General features: G+C 37.4%; 1 protein-coding gene across 2 annotated transcripts; it reads left to right on the forward strand.

The window, feature by feature from the left end:
• The first annotated feature begins 6,764 nt into the window (after positions 1-6,764).
• Positions 6,765-20,482, forward strand: PCDH18 (protocadherin 18). 2 transcript variants are annotated; one of them, XM_021101588.2, is made up of 4 exons: positions 6,765-9,671; positions 10,449-10,537; positions 10,629-10,792; positions 18,522-20,482. In XM_021101588.2, the coding sequence occupies exons 1-4, from the start codon at positions 7,185-7,187 to the stop codon at positions 19,187-19,189; spliced, it is 3,408 nt and encodes a 1,135-aa protein (XP_020957247.2). In that variant the 5' UTR covers positions 6,765-7,184; the 3' UTR covers positions 19,190-20,482. The 2 variants fall into 2 exon arrangements, with proteins under 2 accessions (XP_020957247.2, XP_020957248.2); XM_021101589.2 differs by having other exon boundaries at positions 10,452-10,537.
• The last annotated feature ends 1,518 nt before the right edge of the window (positions 20,483-22,000 follow it).

Raw genomic sequence — 22,000 nt, forward strand, 5'->3', positions numbered from 1 at the left:
TTTATTTTATGGAACTTTAATTATTCTTGACAAAAATTGCTATTTGACAATACTTTGAAATTTTCTTGTGAAATTAAGCATCCCTTAATTTGATAATATTGCTTTTGCTGCACTTCAAATCCTAGATCACTCCTCTTTTTTTTTTTTTTTTTTTTTTTTTTTTGCCTGCATCCATGGCATATGGAAGTTCCTGGGCCAGAGAGCAAACCAAGGCTGCTGTAGTGACGATGATGGATCCTAACCCACTGCACCATAAGAGAGCTCCTGGATTGCTCCTTTTAAAAGTGGTTCAGCTAGTAGATGGAAACCATAAAGTGAGTAATTTCCAAAAAATTCTGAATAAATAAGCAACCGGACATTGAAATTGCAATTAAGCTAGCCATATTTAGTAGCAAGTTTTTGTATAATTTTGATGGTAATAGATATGTACTTAAGCTTAACATACTATACGAAAAACTTTCAAAAAGCTTTCATCTAATCCATCATAAAATAGTATTGATTTTTATTATTTAATAAATGTTAATACTTCTAAGTCATATTAGTTTACCTTTATACCTTTAGAAATGTTTTCTTAAGAGTAGGCACCAGTCTATGTACAGTCGGATGTTCTTAGTTGGAAAAATAAACAGTTGGATAAACTTGATATTTATTAAGAGCACTCAGAAGTATTACAGATGAAATGGATTTTAATATGGACATGAAAGATTTAAGCATTGGCAATAAACTTTTGGTAACACGTCAATTTCCTTTTTTTTTAATCTTAAACTAGAAATAGTTAAGGATAAATAAACAATGTACTCAAGATTTGCCTTCCCACACCACTGAATAATGAAGGAAAATTGGCATGAAGCAAACAGAAAGCACATGTCCATTGCTATATACTTGATAGATGCAAAACACTCAGAGATTCCTAAGCACATACATATGTGCAAATATACATATATGTAATGACACTGGAAGTATTTTTGCCTTCAGAAATAGCTCTTCAAATACTTAGATCTCTTTTTTCAAAAAGCATTTCCCTACCAGAGTTCTCATTGTGGCTCAGTGGGTTATGAACCAGACTAGTATCCATGAGGAGACAGGTTTGATCCCTAGCCTCACTCAGTGAATCTGGCATGTCCATGAGCTGTGGTGTAGGTAACAACAGATGTGACTCAGATCCCTCACTGCTGTGGCTGCAGTGAAGGCCAGCAGCTGCATCTCCGATTCCACCCCTAGCTTGAGAATTTCCATATGCTGTGGGTGTAGCCCTAAAAAACAAAAACAAAAACAAAAACAAAAACAAAAAAAAAGAATAAGAAAGAAAAGGATTTTCCTCCCACATGAAAAGTGTACTGCCTAAATAGATAAGGATAGGGAGATAAATGGTATAAAACATTGGATCCAGAAGGAAACTCAATTCTCTTTTCTTTCTGTGAATTGAACTAGAGAAGTTTTCTTATATCACTTCTACTTGTGTTCTTTAATAAGTGGAATCTAAGCCTCGGCCCTTTCTATGATGGTCTTTACCATATGCCAATTGTCTAAACTCCCTGGAGGAGCAAAATCTCACAGCACATAGGAAGTGAGATTTCAACCATTATGTTGGGTTTCGACCACTTCAGACAATAGACTACCCTTCAGAGCATTGTGTCTTAAGCTTTAATGTGCATAGGAATCAGCCCGAGAACTTATTAAAATGCAGAATCTGTTTGAGTAAGTCTGGGGTGCTGTCTGAGATTCTGCATTTCTAACAAGCTTCCAGATAATGCCCAGGCTGCTGCTCTATGGACCGTACATTGTGTAGTAATGCTTTCAGCTGAGAACTGATACTCAACTCACTTACGGGCTTGCCCTCCCCCTGAGGCCCTCAAAGCTTCTCAGCAGCACTTTTGGAACACAATTTGTAGGCTTAGTTTTTGACTCAGGATACTGTCCTGATAGGAAGGAAATTTAAGAGACTATAATAGTTCAGCAGATTAATCCTAAAATCAACCCTGCTGTCATCCAGTTTAATTTTGTGATGTTTCTCAAACTTTGACTAGGTTCCCAGTGTGTACCCATTTTCAGAATACTGGATCTTAGGCAGATGTCTTGTTCTCTCCATTTTAATATCTGATTTCATAATCTGTCTGGCTCAGAAGGCCTGAAGTCTTAAAATGAACAGTGACTTACCTACGTGCCTCACATCCTGACTTAGTTGATTGCCTGTTGCCAGCCCTTAAGTCACCTGTTGGAACTTGGCACTCTACCTTTGGCAGGACATCCTAAATACTGACTGCCCACTCAGGCAAAATTGGCCTAGCACCTGTCACTGTGTTTCATGGACTCCAACACTTCCTGGCCTCCCACTGATGCTGCCTCCTGGCACCTTCACAGTTATTCCTCCAGGTGTGTGGTCCTCCTCTGGGCATTTGTCCCATTGTTTTGATCAAATTTCTCCTAGAATCTATTCATTTTCTACAAGCCTCAGGATAATTTAGGATCCATTCTCATTTACCAACCCTAGGTCTTATGTTGATAACTTTGTTCCAATAAAGAGTTCATATTGTTCAGTGATTTTATATTGTATACTCTTGAATAGATTAGTAAATGGAATACAGTAAGAACAACATGAAGAGATATAATATGACTGATAAAGGGTGTAATAATGCTTTTTAAATGAAAATTGTATTTGACAAGTCCTGTCTTTCCTTGTCATTGGCAAGATATCATATCCCATTACTTCCTTTTGTTTTAGCAGTATTCTGTGACATGACTGGAAATGATTTGAGAACAGGCAATAGTAGATGTGTATCCTACCAAATATACAACATAATTAAGCACCTGATAGACTTCTTTTAACTGTATTAATAGATACATTTCTATGGTTTAGGGTCTGGAGGTATACTTATGTATATTTTATGGATCCTGTGGAATTTTCTTCAGTGAACCAACAAGTTTTCAAGATCATCATGGATCAGTACTACTAGTTTTGTCAATTATGTTTCACGAGAGACCTTCATAAATCAAAAATGGGGAGAGCTTCATCTTTCTAGCATAAAATTACAAAGCACCTAAACCAGAAGCTTGAAAAGCAACAAGGACTGTGGTCATAATTCATATGATTCCCCACCCTAGTCCCCAAATGGATGTTAGGAAGAAAACAGATACACAGAGGCTAAGGAGAGAAAACTAAGCTTTGTTGTATGTTTACTCTGAGCCAGCCTCTATGAAAAGTAAATCTTTAATTCTTTCAAGAATTCTTTATAGTAAATAATTATTATTCCCAGAGGATTAGACAGACTCTGAAAAGATAAATAATTTGCTCAGGATTACACTAGTAACTGGTAGTACCTGCATTTGTACTGTGTTGGGTTCGTATAAAATGCCATGCCTTTTAAACAGTTTCAGAGTATTGAGATTTCTTAATTTTACCAACATTTGTCTGGTAAAGCTTTTGATCTTATCTAATTTCCCACGATACATAGTAATTATTTAGGACTGTTACAGCAATTTAGTGTCAAGCAAAACCATGATTCCTCCTACAAGGCATTTCTCAATAAATGCTGTGAGAAAGGTTATAATGTTATGTCATTCTACAAGATTGTGAGATCCCATAGTAATATAAATTAATAACTAAGAATTTTTAAACAAAACTCACATCTGCTGGTAAGAAATTTTAGTGACTTTTGTATTTTGTGGTCTAGTACCCAAAAGTCACCATCCTTCATGTAGTCGAAAGACATACATGCTTTACGATTGAGTCTTACATTTCCTTTCCTCTTCAGTAGGAAATTAAACATAAAAGATTTATGATTAAAGCTTTGTTTCCTTTAAAACAAAAGTGATCACAATAAGTAGCATGATAAAAGTATTATTAGAGGTGACAGGCTATATCGCATATGACAGCTGGTATCTCTTCTCTAAGTATAGCAATTTTCAGCCAACTTGGGCTGATGCAATAAAAGATTTGTGATTAAAACATGCACAACATATCTCGGAAGTAGCCAAGACTCTCCCTCAGGAGCTGAATGCCACAGTCCTCAAGAGGTGAAGCTATCTCTTTTCTTGTCAGCAAAGGCTGCCATATGGAGGACTTTCAGGAACATTCAATCACTGCTTCTTCACTGGGATAGCTAAAAATTGTGTTAAAGAGTCTACCACTTTCTCCTGACTTCATAACATTTCAGAAGAAGAAGAAAGTTCAATCCAATTACCAACTAACAAATTTTTTTTCAGTTTTTCTCCCCTGATACAAAGCCTTTTGTGAACAGCAAGTGATATGGGGGACAGTTTTTGTTTTGTTTTGTTTTGTTTTATTTTGGTATTTTCTTTTCAGGGCTACCAAATAAGGACATGTTGAATTGCTGGAACTAACCAAAAGTTCAAAGGAAAATTTTAGTTTCTATTTTGTACTTCTGGAAAACAAATTTGAAAAACAGAGTAGTATATACTAAGGAGAAATCAAAAGCAAGATACTGTCCAGTAGGTATATATAATTCCTCAGGGAGAGATTGGCCAGCTGAAAATGAAGCAATATTTGGTAAGGATGATAGAGCAGCAAAAAAAAAAAAAAAAAAAACCCTTTTGCATGAAAGGATTCCAAGTTCTTTAAAGACTTACTCATGGAAACACATTCTTTATGGATATATATTCATTTACAATCTATCTTAAATATTTCAGTAAGTTACGCTGAAACTTTTTCACAATGATTAATTCTGTTCAAGCTCACTGTCAGGAATTAAATGGAGATTTTTAAGATATTTTTGCTTTTTTAAGCATTAGGAGAAAATGTCTTCTGTATTGAGGTAATCAAATCCATTGCTCTTAGGATTTTGGGGTTTGACTTACCAAGTCTACAAAGAAAACTCTCCTAGAACTAACAAAATTAGATTACCTTTGAATTCTCACCCCAACTTTGAATAGTCACTAATTCCTTTATTTGCTCTTTTGGTGTTTGCAAAGGGGCTCACTAAAGCCTGAATTGATATAATTATTGGCTCAGATTGTTAGAGGTCTAGGCCAGATGGCTATGGGTTTCTAAAGTCCCAGTTGCCTGTGGTAGTTTTCCTAGTTTGCCTATAGGGTTTGGGGATCAGCAATTGAAAGGGCTACAAACTTGTAAAACAGTATTATTCATGGGGGCAGAATGTTCATCAGCGTGACCCAGTACTAAATACATTCATTATAGGCATTTCTATTCTGCACAATTTGCCACACAGCACTGGTTTCTAGAGGGGGGGAGAAAAGACAATGGCTTATAAAATGCCTTTGAATGCTTAAAAAGAAGGAGAGTTCATGCTGAGACTCCTCTGCTTTCTTTTTTGGAAAGAACCTTCTTAGTAACTTTAGCTGAGCTCTGCCGAGAGTAAGCAAAGTGGAAAAATCAGAAAATTACCTTTTTTATGTGTTTCTGGGGGGCAAAATAGAGAGTGGGAGAAAATAAATGGAAAAAAGTGACAGCGAGATTATGTGAAACTGCAAATATGCAAGTGGATGAAGACAGCTGAGGAATAATGCAAGAGGTATGAAAAAAAGCAGCAAGAATAGAGCCATGATGATAAACTTAAAAGGAATTGCAGAGCAGAAAGAACATCATAAATAATCATATTTTCAAATAAGAATACCATATCAGTTTCTGTGACCTGGATAGAGCACAAACCTCCCATGATATTTCCTTAGCATTTTGATGCACACAAAATGCAATTTTCAGCTCAGGCATTTTATTCTTCAATGTAAACAAGTTTGGGGTTTTTAAAATACATATCCCAAAAGTGTTTTCATAAATAATACATATATTATAAAAATTTGACTTGTAAACTACTGAGTCCATGTTCCCCCAGTATTCATTGTGAAGGCTCACCACGTAAAAATAGTACTTTTTTGTAAACTGGCATGCTTAAAGCATAAGATGTCTTTTACCAAAGGTAAATAGGATTTTTTGAAGTACCGGGATAAAGAAATGCCATAGCCAATTTTGCCAAAACTCTGGCAGTGTTATAAGGGAGAACTATATTGCTAATTAGTTTCAAATTCTAAGGTGTTCCTTTAAATCTTGCTAATTAAGAGAAATCAAGAGTGGAAAAGAGCCCTTTTCTTATCTTCAAAGAATAAAGATGAAAGAAAAACAGAAAATGAAACCTCTTTACTTGGTCTGTTTTTTAAAACAGAGCCCCAAGAAAATCTGCTTGTGCTCACAGGATGAGAAAGACCCAAGTATTTACAGAGGGGGAGGGGAAGGAGGCGGGCTGAGAAGCATAATTAGAAGCAAGTTTTCAAATTTTATTAAATTCCTCCACCAACAAAACGCACTTAGAGGTATTTTAAGTTAAACCAGTACTTAAGGACTATGAAAAGCAAGATGATTACATGTTTGTGGAAGAAGAAAGGGCAATTAAGAAAACCAGGACAATTTAAAATGCCATATAAATAAAGGCAACCAGAAGTTGATTTGAAGTTTTTCTTCTGTAATTTGTCTCCCCTTTGTCGTGGCACGCTCAGAGAAAGTGAATGCAGTAGATGGAGAGGAGGAGGAGGGGGAGAGGGGTGGGGGAAAGGAGGAACAGTAAAGGAGCCTCTCCCATCCTCCCCCAGCCCCCACCAGCCCTGCTAGCTCGGCTCGCTCCCGCGCCTCCAGCCCCCGCCCTCCTCCTCCTCCCATCTCTCCCTCTCCCACCCTCCACTCCAGTCCGCCCTGCCCTCGCTTTGGGGACTCCATCAGCTTTTGATTTGGAAGGACGCTGATTGGCTGGAAGCGATTCAACACACGCCGGGCAGGAGAGCTTTGTCTGAGTTGAAGTGAAGTTGTACAGATTTTAGACTGGAGTCAGCAATCACGGGTGTTTAGTCTGCAGCCGAGCGAGAAAGGGAGAAAGAATCGCTCAGGAAAGATCCACTGCAGACTCCGCCAGCACCCTGCAATAGATGGATTCCGACTACACAAGGGGGAAAACGCGGAGGTGACACTCTTTTGCTTGCCAAGAGGACAAACAGCCAAACAAATGCAAGGATTGGACTCCATGCCGGTAATGTCTGGAAGTCGTGACACGGTGTGTATAAAACAAAAGTTTGCGAGCTGTTAATTGCTGTGCTGGGTTATTAAGAGGCGCTTTCAAGTTTCAAGTACCAAATGTAGCTTAGCTTTAAGTTGCCAAAGGAAGTTGAGGGAATTGCTTTGTGGTTTTAACTTGCTCTGTGAGAGGAATCTCATAAACTGACCGATGTACCAAATGAATGCTAAAATGCACTTTAGATTTGTGTTTGCACTCCTGGTTGTATCTTTCAACTCCGATGCACTGGGCAAGAATTTGAAATACAGGATTTATGAGGAGCAGAGGGTTGGATCAGTAATTGCAAGACTATCAGAGGATGTGGCTGATGTTTTAGTTAAGCTGCCTAATCCTTCGACTGTTCGTTTTCGAGCCATGCAAAGGGGAAATTCTCCTTTACTCGTAGTAAATGAGGATAACGGGGAAATCAGCATAGGGGCAAAAATTGACCGTGAACAACTGTGCCAGAAAAACTTGAACTGTTCCATAGAGTTTGATGTGATCACTCTACCCACTGAGCATCTGCAGCTTTTCCATATTGAAGTTGAAGTGCTGGATATTAATGACAATTCTCCCCAGTTTTCAAGATCTCTCATACCGATTGAGATATCAGAGAGTGCAGCAGTTGGGACTCGTATCCCCCTGGACAGTGCTTTTGATCCAGATGTTGGAGAAAATTCCCTCCATACATACTCTCTCTCCGCTAATGATTTTTTTAATATCGAGGTCCGGACCAGGACTGATGGAGCTAAGTATGCAGAACTCATAGTGGTGAGAGAGCTGGACCGGGAACTAAAGTCAAGCTATGAGCTTCGGCTCACCGCCTCGGACATGGGGGTCCCTCAGAGGTCTGGCTCATCCATACTAAAAATCAGCATTTCAGACTCTAATGACAACAGCCCTGCTTTCGAGCAGCAGTCTTATATAATACAACTCTTAGAAAACTCTCCCGTTGGCACTTTGCTCCTAGATCTGAATGCCACTGATCCAGATGAGGGCGCCAATGGGAAAATTGTCTATTCCTTCAGCAGTCATGTGTCTCCCAAAATTATAGAGACTTTTAAGATTGATTCAGAAAGAGGACATTTGACTCTTTTCAAGCAAGTGGATTATGAAATCACCAAATCCTATGAAATTGATGTTCAGGCTCAAGATTTGGGTCCAAATTCAATCCCGGCTCACTGCAAGATTATAATTAAGGTTGTGGATGTGAACGACAATAAACCTGAGATTAACATAAACTTCATGTCCCCTGGAAAAGAAGAAATATCTTATATTTTTGAAGGGGATCCTATTGACACATTTGTTGCCTTGGTTAGAGTTCAGGACAAGGATTCTGGGCCAAATGGAGAAATAGTTTGTAAGCTTCATGGACATGGTCACTTTAAACTTCAGAAGACGTATGAAAACAATTATTTAATCTTGACGAATGCCACACTGGATAGAGAAAAGAGATCTGAGTACAGTTTGACTGTAATCGCGGAGGACAAGGGGACACCCAGTCTCTCTACAGTAAAACATTTTACTGTTCAAATCAATGATATAAACGACAATCCACCTCACTTCCAGAGAAGTCGATATGAATTTGCAATCTCAGAGAATAACTCGCCAGGGGCATATATCACTACTGTTACAGCCACAGATCCTGATCTTGGAGAAAATGGGCAAGTTACATATACCATTTTGGAGAGTTTTATCCTGGGAAGTTCCATAACTACATATGTAACCATTGACCCATCTAATGGAGCCATCTATGCCCTCAGAATCTTTGATCATGAGGAAGTGAGTCAGATCACTTTTGTGGTCGAAGCAAGAGATGGTGGAAGTCCAAAGCAACTTGTAAGCAACACCACAGTTGTGCTTACCATCATTGATGAAAATGACAATGTCCCTGTGGTTATAGGGCCTGCACTACGCAATAATACTGCAGAAATCTCCATCCCCAAAGGGGCCGAAAGCGGCTTTCATGTCACAAGAATAAGGGCAATTGACAGAGACTCCGGTGTGAATGCTGAACTCAGCTGCTCCATCATAGCAGGCAATGAGGAGAATATCTTTGTAATGGATCCACGATCATGTGACATCCATACCAACGTAAGCATGGAATCTGTTCCCTATACAGAATGGGAGCTCTCAATTGTCATCCAGGACAAAGGCAATCCTCAGCTGCATACCAAAGTCCTTCTGAAGTGTATGATCTTTGAATATGCAGAGTCAGTGACAAGTACAGCAATGACCTCAGTAAGCCAAGCATCCTTGGATGTCTCCATGATTATCATTATTTCCTTAGGAGCAATTTGTGCAGTGTTGTTGGTTATTATGGTGCTGTTTGCAACTAGGTGTAACCGAGAAAAGAAAGACACTAGATCCTACAACTGCAGGGTAGCAGAATCAACTTACCAGCACCACCCAAAGAGACCCTCCAGGCAGATCCACAAAGGAGATATCACGCTGGTGCCTACAGTAAATGGCACTCTGCCCATCAGATCTCATCACAGGTCATCTCCGTCTTCATCTCCTACCTTAGAAAGAGGGCAGATGGGCAGCCGGCAGAGTCACAACAGTCACCAGTCCCTCAACAGTTTGGTGACAATCTCTTCCAACCACGTGCCAGAGAACTTCTCATTAGAGCTCACCCACGCCACCCCTGCTGTTGAGGTAAGATCACACCCTGCTAATCTGATCACTGACAGAGCCTGCAATTAGTGATCAGAAGTGGTGTATGTGTTAGTTCTTAACAGTTTCCATTCATAAGTAACTATACTAACATCATGTAAATTAAATAGGATGCAAGTTACATCATGTAGGCGCAGCAAGTATACACACCTTAGCACACTGTTTCAAGTTTTTCATAAAGAATTTTTTGCATGTATTTTGTGGAGTATTGAAAAATAAATGTGAAGCCAGCAAAGGACTATCTACTTTGAGTCCCCTCATGCCCAGATTATGATACTTCAAGCCAGAAATAAAGGGGCTCACTTTATTCTCACAGTTATGGTCTCTAAGAAAAATTTAAAAAACTGAGGTCTCCAGGATCCCATTTCAATGCATGTGTATTTGTTCAATTTTTGAAAATTTTCTGACATTAATTTCACTACACGTGTTAGACTGTTCTATTTTACAGCATTCTCCATGCATTTATAACTGATCACTTTAATCTGAACTACAAAATAGAGAAAGCAGTTATTGATAAGGGAATCCTCTTTCAAAAAGAAAGTCAGTTGAACAAGAGCTTCCAAATCTCCCTGGGATGTATTTCAGTTCTGTTTGGTAGTCGGCTGTATGGCCTATCATTGTCCAGCATATGCAAATCTTTAAAATGGAGATAATATGTTCAATTAACTAGGATGAAACAGCAACTGTTTTCCTTGCTGAAAGCTTGGGAGTACTGGGGGGTTTGTTTCCAGGAATCTGTACTGTCTATTTGGTTTCCAGCAGGTCTCCCAGCTTCTTTCAATGCTTCACCAGGGACAATATCAGCCAAGGCCAAGTTTTCGAGGAAACAAATATTCCAGGAGCTATAGGTATGAATTACCTTTGTGCTACCTATTAAGCTTCAAATATCATAAATGCTGAAGAGTTAAAAACTATACTTTCCCTGATTTCTCTTTCTAGATATGCCCTTCAAGATATGGACAAATTTAGCTTGAAAGACAGTGGCCGTGGGGACAGTGAAGCAGGAGACAGTGATTATGATCTGGGACGAGATTCTCCAATAGACAGGCTGCTGGGTGAAGGGTTCAGTGACCTGTTTCTTACAGATGGAAGAATTCCAGCAGGTAAGAGAGTAGGGAGAGATAAATCCTTATTTTCAGATCCACTATACCAGTGAAGGGAGCAATTTTCCCCATGCTTCTATTTCTTCTTTGTTCTTGGCACTGAAGTATCTGTCATATGCACACTATTAGCAACTGAACATAAACTGAAACAATTTAAAATTATTTAATTAAAATTCATAGTAAACAGTTGGTAGAGAATGGAAATAAGCATGCAAGCTTAAGAGGATAAGGAAGGAGTAGGCAGAGGAGGAGAGAAAACCACACTTCTGTCCCCTCTCTACCCCATCCACTACTGCCATAGGACACTCTTGAGCAAGTCTTTATAAAATTACTGGGTGGCTGTTTTTATGCAGACAGTCTGTTTTGGTGCCCAGTGGTGAACTGGACTGTAATTTGGAGGACACGTTTCCTGTGATGGGAACCAACTCACATAATCAGAGATTAAAATACACTAGGGAATGGTATATTTAACCACTAAAAATAGGGGAAAGAATGCATCTCTGTAGATGGTATGCATGAAATATTTTTGTCACCTTTCATTTTATGTCTCCACTGTAATGGCAGAGGAACAGGCCTGCAGGAGGGGAATTTATAAGTACACAGCTAGATGGAGGGGATCCTATTAAGTTCTGAGCCACATTTTCCTCAGAGTCCCTTCTCTCTCATCCTACTGTCAGAAACTCTCTGATCCAGCTGAGTAAATACCAAGTGCATCACTGTAACAACCCTGTTTGTAAAGACTATTATTAAGTCAACCCTTAGGAACATATAAATATTCCCTTGGCTACTTACGCTTCTAAATTCCACAGAATGTTGATCAAATAACTGCCACTTGCTAAATGAATAAATGAAGTGATAAATGAAAGAAAGGCAGAAGAATGTTCTATTACCTGCCTGAGTTCCATGGGACATCGGGTTTCTAAATGTAGACAAGTAAGAGAGCTTAGGAAATAGACATGAGGGAGCTTCAGAGCCACAGAAATTCATTCAGCATCAATAAACAGCAACTCTGGCTCTCCTCAGTGGTACAGTAGTGGTGGCAGTGGCAATAGCTGCATCAATATTAATATTAGTCCAAGAAGTCACAGTAGTAGGTACCAACCATGCCCTGGTGCTTACTCTGGGCCCATGGAGGCCTGCATTGCTTCTCTCAACACTCTGACATAGGAATTAGTGGTAGTTGTAATAACAGGTGTGTCCACATTTTTTTTTTAGATTTGAAAACCAAGCTTATAAAGGTTAAAAAAATGTGTCCAGAATCAAGCAATTTGTACATGGTAGAGGTGAGATTTGAACCAACCCCTCTATTCTTAAACACTAATCCATCAAGAATAAGAGCAAGTTAAAAGGTTTTATGTTTTTTAATACATCGAGTGGTTTGTTTGTTCTTATATTCTAAAGTCTTACTACTGTCTGTGAAACTATTAAATGCTGCTTGTTTAATTATGCCATTGCTGTAAGTAATACTGCATTTCTGGCAGGATGAATGTATGGGAAGGACTTCAAGTGGCATTAAGGGCTACTTCTACCATCAATGTACATTGAGAGCCAAACTTACACAGTCACCCATGGCATCTTTCTTTTAATTCATAGACTCCCTAGACCAATTTAAATAGAAATCCTTGAGAACCTAGTGTAATACATATGGCCTCAGACAACCTGCTCAATGAGAAACCAATTTTATTATTCTTACCTATGAAATGAAAGCGCCAGCTGAATTTCTATGATTCTATGATGCTGATGGAACTCTAATTTTGAATATTGATCCATAATTCTGAATAACATGATTTCCCAAATTACATTATTTCATAAAACAGAAAAGTATAAGAGTATAATATCAATATTTCATATTATTTTTTAAACTGTAGACAGTTGACTTACTGAAATTTCAACTTATCAGTATTAATACAAGGAGAATAACTGCCCCTACTTAGATAACCTTGACACTTCTGGGCCTAAATGATGCCTAAAGTCCTTTTTAATTCTGAAATTGTATAATACAATAGCTTATCGTGGTCTAATTTTTTTTTTTTTTTAAAGTCAAGACTCCTCTTTTGCTCTATCCTATATTTTCATAGTTACCACCAGATACGTTCACGGCAGGAGTGTTAACTAATGCTTGAATTAAAATAAAATAAAAGTGTTAAAGAATACAGACATCAGGGAAACAATAGCTGGATATTGATAAACTCTGGATAATAATGAGTCTAGTTTAGTGAGTGACTTTAAACTCCTCCCAAGTTACACTTCTTTTCAGAGTTAGATGCTCACCTTTATACTATCATTAATATACAGACAATTCTTTACAAAGCAATTCCAGTTTTACACAATCATATTTAATCCGAGTGTGTGGTAGGAGCTTTTGGCTAGGGTATAGCATTGCATTACCATAGACCGCATTACAGAACATATTCAGCTGCCTTACTAGCTGCCTGGCTGTACGCGGGGGTGTTGTAGAAACTATTCTGGAGGCATAGAGCACCAGGAAATCACTGATGACCCATAAAATATCTTAAGCTTTATTTATGTTTGGCTAGTATAGATAGAAATATTCTTAATTGACTATCAAAGATTACCATCCCTTAATTATGGCCATCATTTTGTTGTTAACATCACCCATACTGTGGTTTATTCTTCACCCTGGCAGCTTCTGCTGGCACATGAGGGTGTAAAACTTGCTTTGTAAACTTACATTCCCAGAAAATATCCCAAGTAGGAAAAAAAAAAGTCCACATCTGAATGTCATTAATAGAAATCAGCACAGTTTTCTAAAGCATGACTATTTTTAGGACTTAACAGTGTTTTATTCCAACTCTTTTTTTCTGCATCAGACTGTGATCAAATATAGATTATGTTATGTTGCTTCGCCTGCCAACAGGGTCATTTCTGGTCATTCATTCCATTAATTCCCACAGAAGGATCCTGCATTCTGAGCAGTAGAGTCAGCATGCATTTTTGTCTGTTGGCTCATGTTTGTCAACATACTTCTGTCCTTACTCATTCAACTTTGAACTCCAGTACTACACATATGCCTGCAAAATCTCCCTTTTCCCAAAGTATTAGCTGCGCCAGGATGTTCTTGTGATCCTGCTTCTTGATTGAGCTATTCCTTTTTATCATCTGTGATTACTTAATTCAAACATTCCTTTTTAATTCCATGTTGTCTCCATTCTCATGGCCAGTATCCTACTCCTGACTTTCCTTGTATGGCTGGCTTACTGCACCAGCACATGAACTGATATCGCTCTCCAGTACTTTTCCCTTGTCACATCTCTCTTTCATACAGCTTGAACAACTTTTTGAGAACATGTTAACTTCCTTTTGCAATAGGCAGAGCCATCTCTTCATATAACACACCAAATCATTGCTCATGTCATCCTTCTACCTGAAAAACTGGCTTCTTTTCACTTTATCTGCCTAAATCCTATTCAACTCTCAGATTTTGTTTCAAGTTGCTCTTTAACTACTTCAGCCTCTACCTCTAATCTCATTTTATTTTTACTGAAGTGTAGTTGCTGTACAATATAATTTATAGATGTATAATATAGTGATTCACAATTTTTAAAGGTTATACTCCATTTACAGTTATTATAAAATATTGGCTTTATTCCCTAAGTTTTATAGTATATTCTTATAGCTTATCTTATACGTAATAATTTGTACCTCTTACTCCCCTACCCACCTGTGTTGCCCCTACCCCCTTCCCTCTCCCCACTGGTTAACACCACTTTGTTTTCTATGTCTGGTGAGTCTGTTTTTGTTGTTGTTGTTATATTCACTAGTTTGTCGTAGTTTGTTTTATTCCACATATAAATGATATCATTCAGTATTTGTCCTTTTTCTTTTTTTTAACATGCCCTCAGCATCATAGAGTTTGGCACTTTAACTGGGCAGTTATGACCTCATTTCCTGCTCTTGATGTGGAATCATACCAGAATCCATGTGAGGGGATGCAGCTATCATTGCACTTTACATATGGCAGGCTCTTAATGGAGAACTGATTGTTCACTCAATGATTAATGGCTTGAAAGAAGTTAAACATATGTTTTTCTTCTTATATCCTTAGTATAACAAGATGCTTGCTTCCTGCCCTACCTATAAGGTCTAGCACAGGGACAAAACTGACCATCATGCAGTGGGAAAGAAGCATCCTCTGCTTGACCATAACTTTCCTTTTCCAGAAAAAATTTAACCACCTGGCAGAACTTTCAAGGAGTGATGGAATTGTCACTTGCAGCACTTGACAAGTCCTGAATCATTGGATATAGATCATTGGATACAATAAGAGACATGTATGCTGAGGATGATTTCAAACAGTTGAGTTCCAGGGAAAAGAGTGAAAATACCAATGAAATTAAGAAATGCCCTCTTGTATGCCATTACTCTTCCATCTCTATTATTTTGGTCCTCCTCTCCATTAGTCTTTATTCATCCATTTTTCAAGCTTTTAAAATTATAAATTCTTATGCTAATGTATTATTTTATAACTGAAGTCCATTTATGTGAAGTTATAAAGTAGCATTCCCTGTCTAAAAATTTCTATGATCACACTTATTTTTGAACGTGAACTGTTGTTTTAATCACCCAGATGATATTGTTGGTTATTTTCATTTCATTTAGTTCTCTAGAAAGTTATTCATGCTCAGGATTCTTAGAAGCTTATATAATATTTTCCTTTTCTACCTGTCATTAAACATTAAAAACCACACAAAATGAATCAAACAATTAAGTCCTTCCCACAGAATTAAATCCAGAAAACAAAGGGGTGTTGTCAGGTCTGCTCCTCTTCCTTCTAACACGATGTAAGTAAGACAGTATAGACAGGTCTCCTTTACATTTTCAGAGACTTGGGGAATTAGGAAAAAAATTCATATAACACACCAAATCATTGCTCATGTCATCTTTCTACCTGAAAAACTGATACTACCACTTTGGTAGTTATCTCAGTGCGGAGAAAACCTCACTGACATTAAAGTGTTCCAGTTACCTTCAACACTTTTGGTTTGTCTATATTTATATGATTAACAACAGTAGCTGGTAAATATTTCCAAATAGTAATAATGCATGAAGTCAGCACATCTAAACATCTTTTTGTTCTTATTTAAATTTATCCTTTCTTCATAGCAAAGTGACACAACTAATTCTCAATATTGCTTTTTCTTTCATTCCATACTGATTCCTGTGGGACTGGCATTTGCACTGTCCAGTGTTTTCCTTACTTTGAATTTCTAGCCTTCCTAGCAATCAGACATTTTTTTCTCACAATCCTTGCTTTCAATTTTGTTCCTCAACTTACCCACTTTCTCTCTTAAGAATTGAGGCCCAGAATTGATGAGGTAGAAGAACAGAATTATCTTCAATGCTCAAATGATGAAGAGCACTGATTCCATACCTTTTAACAAGTCCTTTACTTCTCCTTTTCTGAAAGGCAACATTCTTATTTTTTGCTCTTTAGGGCCACACCCATGGCATATGGAGGTTCCCAGGCTAGGGGTCTAATCTGAGCTGTAGCTGCCAGCCTACACCACAGCCACAGCAACGCCAGATCCTAGCCGTGTCTGTGACCTGCACCACAGCTCAGGGCAATGCCAGACCCTTAACCCACTGAGCGAGGCCAGGATCGAACCCACAACCTCATGGTTCCTAGTTGGATTCGTTTCTGCTGCGCCACGATGGGAACCCTTTTAGAACATTTATTCTTTACTTTTTTGTGCATAAATATTTTCCAAAATTATATTAAGTAAAAACACTTACTAGGGGATCTAGCCTATTAAAATTTTCACTGTATGATACAGTATTTTTAACTTCAGGTATCATGTACAGTGGATGTCTTAATCTTGCTTAACTGAAAATGTATGCCTGTTAATTAGGAATTCCTTATATTTCCTTACCCCCAACCGTGTTAACTATTATTTCACTCTTAGATTCTATGAATTTGACCATTTTAGATACTTCATATATATGGAATCATGAAATATGTGTCCTTCTGTGATAAGCTTATTTCACTAAGCTTAATGTCCTCGAGGTTCATCCACATTATCATATATTGGAGCATTTCCTTCTTTTTTAAGGCTGAGTAATATTCCACTGTATGCACTACTACATTTTCTCTATCCATTCGACACTTGGTGGACATTTAGCTTGTTTTCATATCTCTGCTTTAGTGAACAGGGGAATGCTAATATCTCTTTTTTTGAGATCCTGAGTTCAGTTCTTTTGGATAAATACCTACAGATGGGATTGCTGGATCATATGTCAGTTCTCTTTTTAATTTTTTGAGTAACCACCATTTTATTTTCCATAGTGGCTGCACCATTTTACATTCCCAACAGTAGTGTCCAAGGGTTCCATATTATCCACTCCCTCTCACTTGTTTTTTTATTTATTTATTTGCTTTTTGGTTCTTTTGTTTGTGTTTCATTACAGCCATCCTGACAGGATTGAGGTGATTTCTTACTGTGCTTTTTAACTTGTATTTCCCTGATGATTAGAGACTATGCAGCAAATGCCTATTGTATGCAGACACTTTAGACACTTTACCTGGTGCTGTGGATGTAGCAATAAGCATCCCAAAGAGCTTGTTCCCCTGACAAGAGATTTGGCATTGTTCAAGAGTCATCCTTTTTAGCAATAAATTTGGGAGGAAGAGAACGCTTCTTATGTAGCTACATCTATAAAATTAGCTCTGAATATAGCTGATATCAATCCAGTTTTTGTTCAAATCTAAGGTAACTTGCATTCTCTGTATTCTGGCCTTTGCTCTAAAATGAAACCATTATATTAAAGAGACCAAATTGTTACTGAAAGAGATGAATGATTTGTGGAGTATATTTACATCTCCACATTTCTAGGTTGCTATGTAGTATAGTTATTATATTTGCCAAATTTAGAGATTTCCTCCCCCTTCATTTTTCTACTTTTCTCATATCATCAATTATTTTCTATGAGTACGGCCATTCACATTCCAATAGAGCATTGTAGCATCTGGAAGAACTAACCAATGGTTTTTCATATTCTTCATCTTTGATGACTTTTCCAACTCTTCGAATTTCAAACCTTGAAAAGACTTCTTAACAGGGTAACTACGGATGCCTGGTAGTTGAGGACAATCTACACTGCTATTTTAAGTAACAAGTCAATAAATAATCCCTAATGCTTTTAAGAAAGATTGGTAAGTATAATTACCTGATGGCTTATTATATCCTTGATGCCTTCATGAAAAGTAAAGTAGTTCAGACAGACCTCAATACCTAGAAGGTACTCAAAGGTATTACTCAAGGCTATCTGTTGGCATTCCAAACATAAGGATTTCATCTTATATCTCTGGGTTTTTATAGAATTTATGCTAAGCAAATATTTCATGACCATACCTTAGCTCTTTTCCGGTCTTTCTCGTGTATTAGTTATCAATCCATTTTCTCATTATTTGAGTAGCAGATGATATTCCTGAGAAGCACATGCCATAACCTTCCTTTCCTTATTTAATAGACAAGAAAAAAATATATATGCCAGAAAATATATATGTATGTATATGTATGTGTGTGTGTATATATATAGTGCCGTCAGAGTCATTATTGTAGTCTACCTACATGTGTAAAATAATGGGTTAGTATTAGGGTTATAGTTTAAAACTGTCTTATTCTATTTTTTTAAAAAATTATAACTTTTCTATGATTTTTGAGCCACACTAAATATAGTAATGAATTCTCATTGCTTTTCTTGAGCACAGCTATGAGGCTGTGCACAGAAGAGTGCAGGGTCCTGGGACACTCCGACCAGTGCTGGATGCCCCCACTGCCCTCGCCTTCCTCTGATTATAGGAGTAACATGTTCATTCCGGGAGAAGAATTCCCAGCACAGCCCCAGCAGCAGCATCCTCACCAAACTCTTGAGGATGACACGCAGCCCGCAGATTCTAGTGAGAAGAAGAAGAGTTTTTCCACTTTTGGGAAGGACTCCCCGAACGATGAGGACTCTGGGGACACCAGCACGTCCTCTCTGCTCTCGGAAATGAGCAGTGTGTTCCAGCGCCTCTTACCCCCTTCCCTGGACACTTATGCTGAGTGCAGTGAAATGGATCGGTCCAACTCCCTGGAACGCCGAAAGGGACCTTTGCCAGCCAAGACCGTGGGTTACCCACAAGGGGTGGCGGCCTGGGCAGCCAGTACGCATTTTCAAAATCCCGCCAACAACTCTGGGCCCCCACTTGGAACTCACTCTAGTGTGCAGCCGTCTTCGAAATGGTTGCCCGCCATGGAGGAGATCCCTGAAAATTATGAAGAAGATGATTTTGACAATGTGCTCAACCACCTCAATGACGGCAAACATGAACTCATGGATGCCAGTGAGCTGGTGGCTGAAATTAACAAACTGCTTCAAGATGTCCGCCAGAGCTAGGAGATTTTAGCAAAGCTTTTTTGTTTCCATAAGTATGGAAATAGGGGACAGTGAAAACCCTGAAAGAACTGGCATTGCCAAATAGTTGCATTTATCATAAATGTGTCTGTGTATATTGAATATTAAATACTGTATTTTCGTATGTACACAATGCAAGTGTGATTATTTTAATCTGTATTTTAAAAATACATTTGTACCTTATATTTATGTGTAATTTAACAGACAAATTTTATTTTTTTACTCCCATGACAAACATGTCTTTCCTAATCATGTAGAAATTAGCCACTGTTTTAAATCTGATGTAATACTCTACCACAAAGTATAAAAGCACTGCTTACATTAGTTATGTTGGGGAAAAAATTGTTATCCTGTAGGAACAACCCCACTAAAGCATTATTCAATTTTTAGTTCCATTAAGCAATCCAGCTTCTTTTATCATTACCTTTTTTTAAAAAAGTAAGCATTGATAAAAATGTTTATTTTGTTATTACTATTATTACTACTTTTACTGCTCTCTGCTAGTTCTGATAGTTCAATTCTTAGAGCAAAATTGGAATGTAACTTAAAATTTTATTCCAGAACTGGGAAGTATCTTTCACAGACAATGATATAAAATAATAGGACTAGAACCAGTTTCCTAACACCAAGGCTCTTACTATTCCAGGGCATCACACTGGCCTGCTTTTGCGAATATTTCTCCTAAAGTATTATCATTTATTTATAGTCAAGGTAAACAGTGAATTTTATTCCATCCTTGTAATATGAGAGGTGCCCCAAGGAAATGGTATCTGTCCTCTAAATGGATAATAGTGTGTATTTTAACAGCATAAAGTATTAATGGACAAAGACAATTATGTCAGTGTCCCTCCTAGAGTAGTAAATATAATTGATTTATCCTGAAACTGTTTCATTTCAATCTTCCCCTCTCCTCTTGCAATACTTGAACATTTTTATTTTTTGCAATGTTTTTTGCTATAACTCTTCACTTGTAGCTTTTGTCTCTAGTGCATGATCTCATATTTTTGCTTTTATTTTTAGTATAAGAACACTTGTAAAATTGTAGTTTTTGTTGTTGCAATTCTTTTTTATTTGTTATGTGACAAATTGCAGATTCTTTATTTATTGTGTTATTTCTCTGTGTGGAATGCCTTGGTAAGGGAGATCGTTGTTATGACTATTCTCATTTATGACCAAGCTTCTATTAATGTTATTTCTATGAATACACTATCTTGATTGTACTCTCCAGAAGATTTTACTGTCAATGAAAATAAAAAGGAAAATTAAAGCTAAAAACTGTCCATAAATCAGATTCCTGTTCCTACATACATGTTCAAAAGCTTTGCATGAAGCATACCCTTCATGAGTGGGTAATTCAGTGTCAGGTTTTGAATAGTAGAGAGAGGGAACATTCAACTGGCTGGGCAAACAAGAAGAATCACAATGGGTGAAAAATGAATTTGAGATCTGTAATGGGAATGAAAGTACCCTACCATATTCCCAATAGATTAAAAAATTTAAATGCATTTGAAATATAAACAAAAAAGAATAATGAATAGTAACCACTTGAATATTTTTCAAATTATTTCTCATAATTTTGTGTTAAGTTGTAACAGGAAAAAAAAAAATGCTCTCTTACAATGTTTCCAAGAGTTGAAAATATTATTTCCTTCAGTTTACTAGTAGGGGAATGAAATACTAGGAAAGTTAAATAACCTTCAAATGACTGAAACTCAGATATTTAATTCTCAAACAAGTACCACATCAAATAAATGTGTTATGTCTATCAAAAGGCACATTTTCCTTTGTAGAAAGGATCGCAATTACAAGTGAAATTTTGGTTTATTTTTCAGTAGATTACACTTACAAATGCTAACCACATTTAAATACATTTTGCTTTTCAACTTCACTTCCTTTCAGCACATATTATCATTAAGAAAAACACTTTCATAACTTCTCTGTTCTTAAAGCACCAACAGTAATTTAGGAAGGAGCAAAGCTGGAAAGCAATGTTTGAGTAATGCAAAGTAAATAAAATACAATATTGTATTAAACATAAGGCTTTTGTATATTGCCCGTAGAGTGAGCATTACTTGTCTCAAACTCCTTGCTTCCCCAGCCTCCCCTACTCATTACTTCCCAGGTCTGTAGAGTTAGGGGATCTTAGTGCAAGAGTTTCACTTTACACTCCTGTTCTTTTCACAGGTAGTATTATCTCAGTTAAGGCTGGAGTGTCTGATGCCATCCTAGCAACTAACTTCTCATCCTCATTTCCTCCTCTTTGATTACCATGCCCCTCCTCAGATTGAAACAACCGAAAAGCACTGAAATCAAGGAGATTCCTTTCTCCATCTGGACCCACTGGATTCCTTTGCGTGTTCTTCAAAGGCAATCCTCCATTAAAGAACTCATCTGAAAATGTAATTTTTCCAAAACTAAAGTTTGACACTGAATCTATTGTTTAATCTTCCTTTTAAATGTGTGTTCATAGGAGGATTAGAATGGGCTTTGTTCAAATTCTTACAATTTATTACTATGGTTATTCATTTATCATGTATTTCTTTCTTAGTATTTAGCAGATGGGGCTTAAAACTTTCTTACTCATTTAAATTCTTACTTCTCCTGTCACACGTATATCAAATTTACCACTTACCCAAAGATAACTATTAAGGCAAAAGATAGGTAAATTACTGTCTTACTGGAGTCACTGAGAAAGTGTCATTTGTGAAAATTAGCTTTCTCATTTCATCCCTTTTGATTCTGCCTAGTGTTAGGGAATATTCAAAACTGAGTTTGAATTACTGACACATTAAA

This window comes from Sus scrofa, chromosome 8 (assembly GCF_054392235.1).
Source record: "Sus scrofa isolate SSC_HxYL_T2T_F1_AM1 chromosome 8, Sscrofa_HxYL_maternal_Yorkshire_Landrace_v2.0, whole genome shotgun sequence".
NCBI classification, from domain to species: Eukaryota; Metazoa; Chordata; class Mammalia; order Artiodactyla; family Suidae; genus Sus; species Sus scrofa.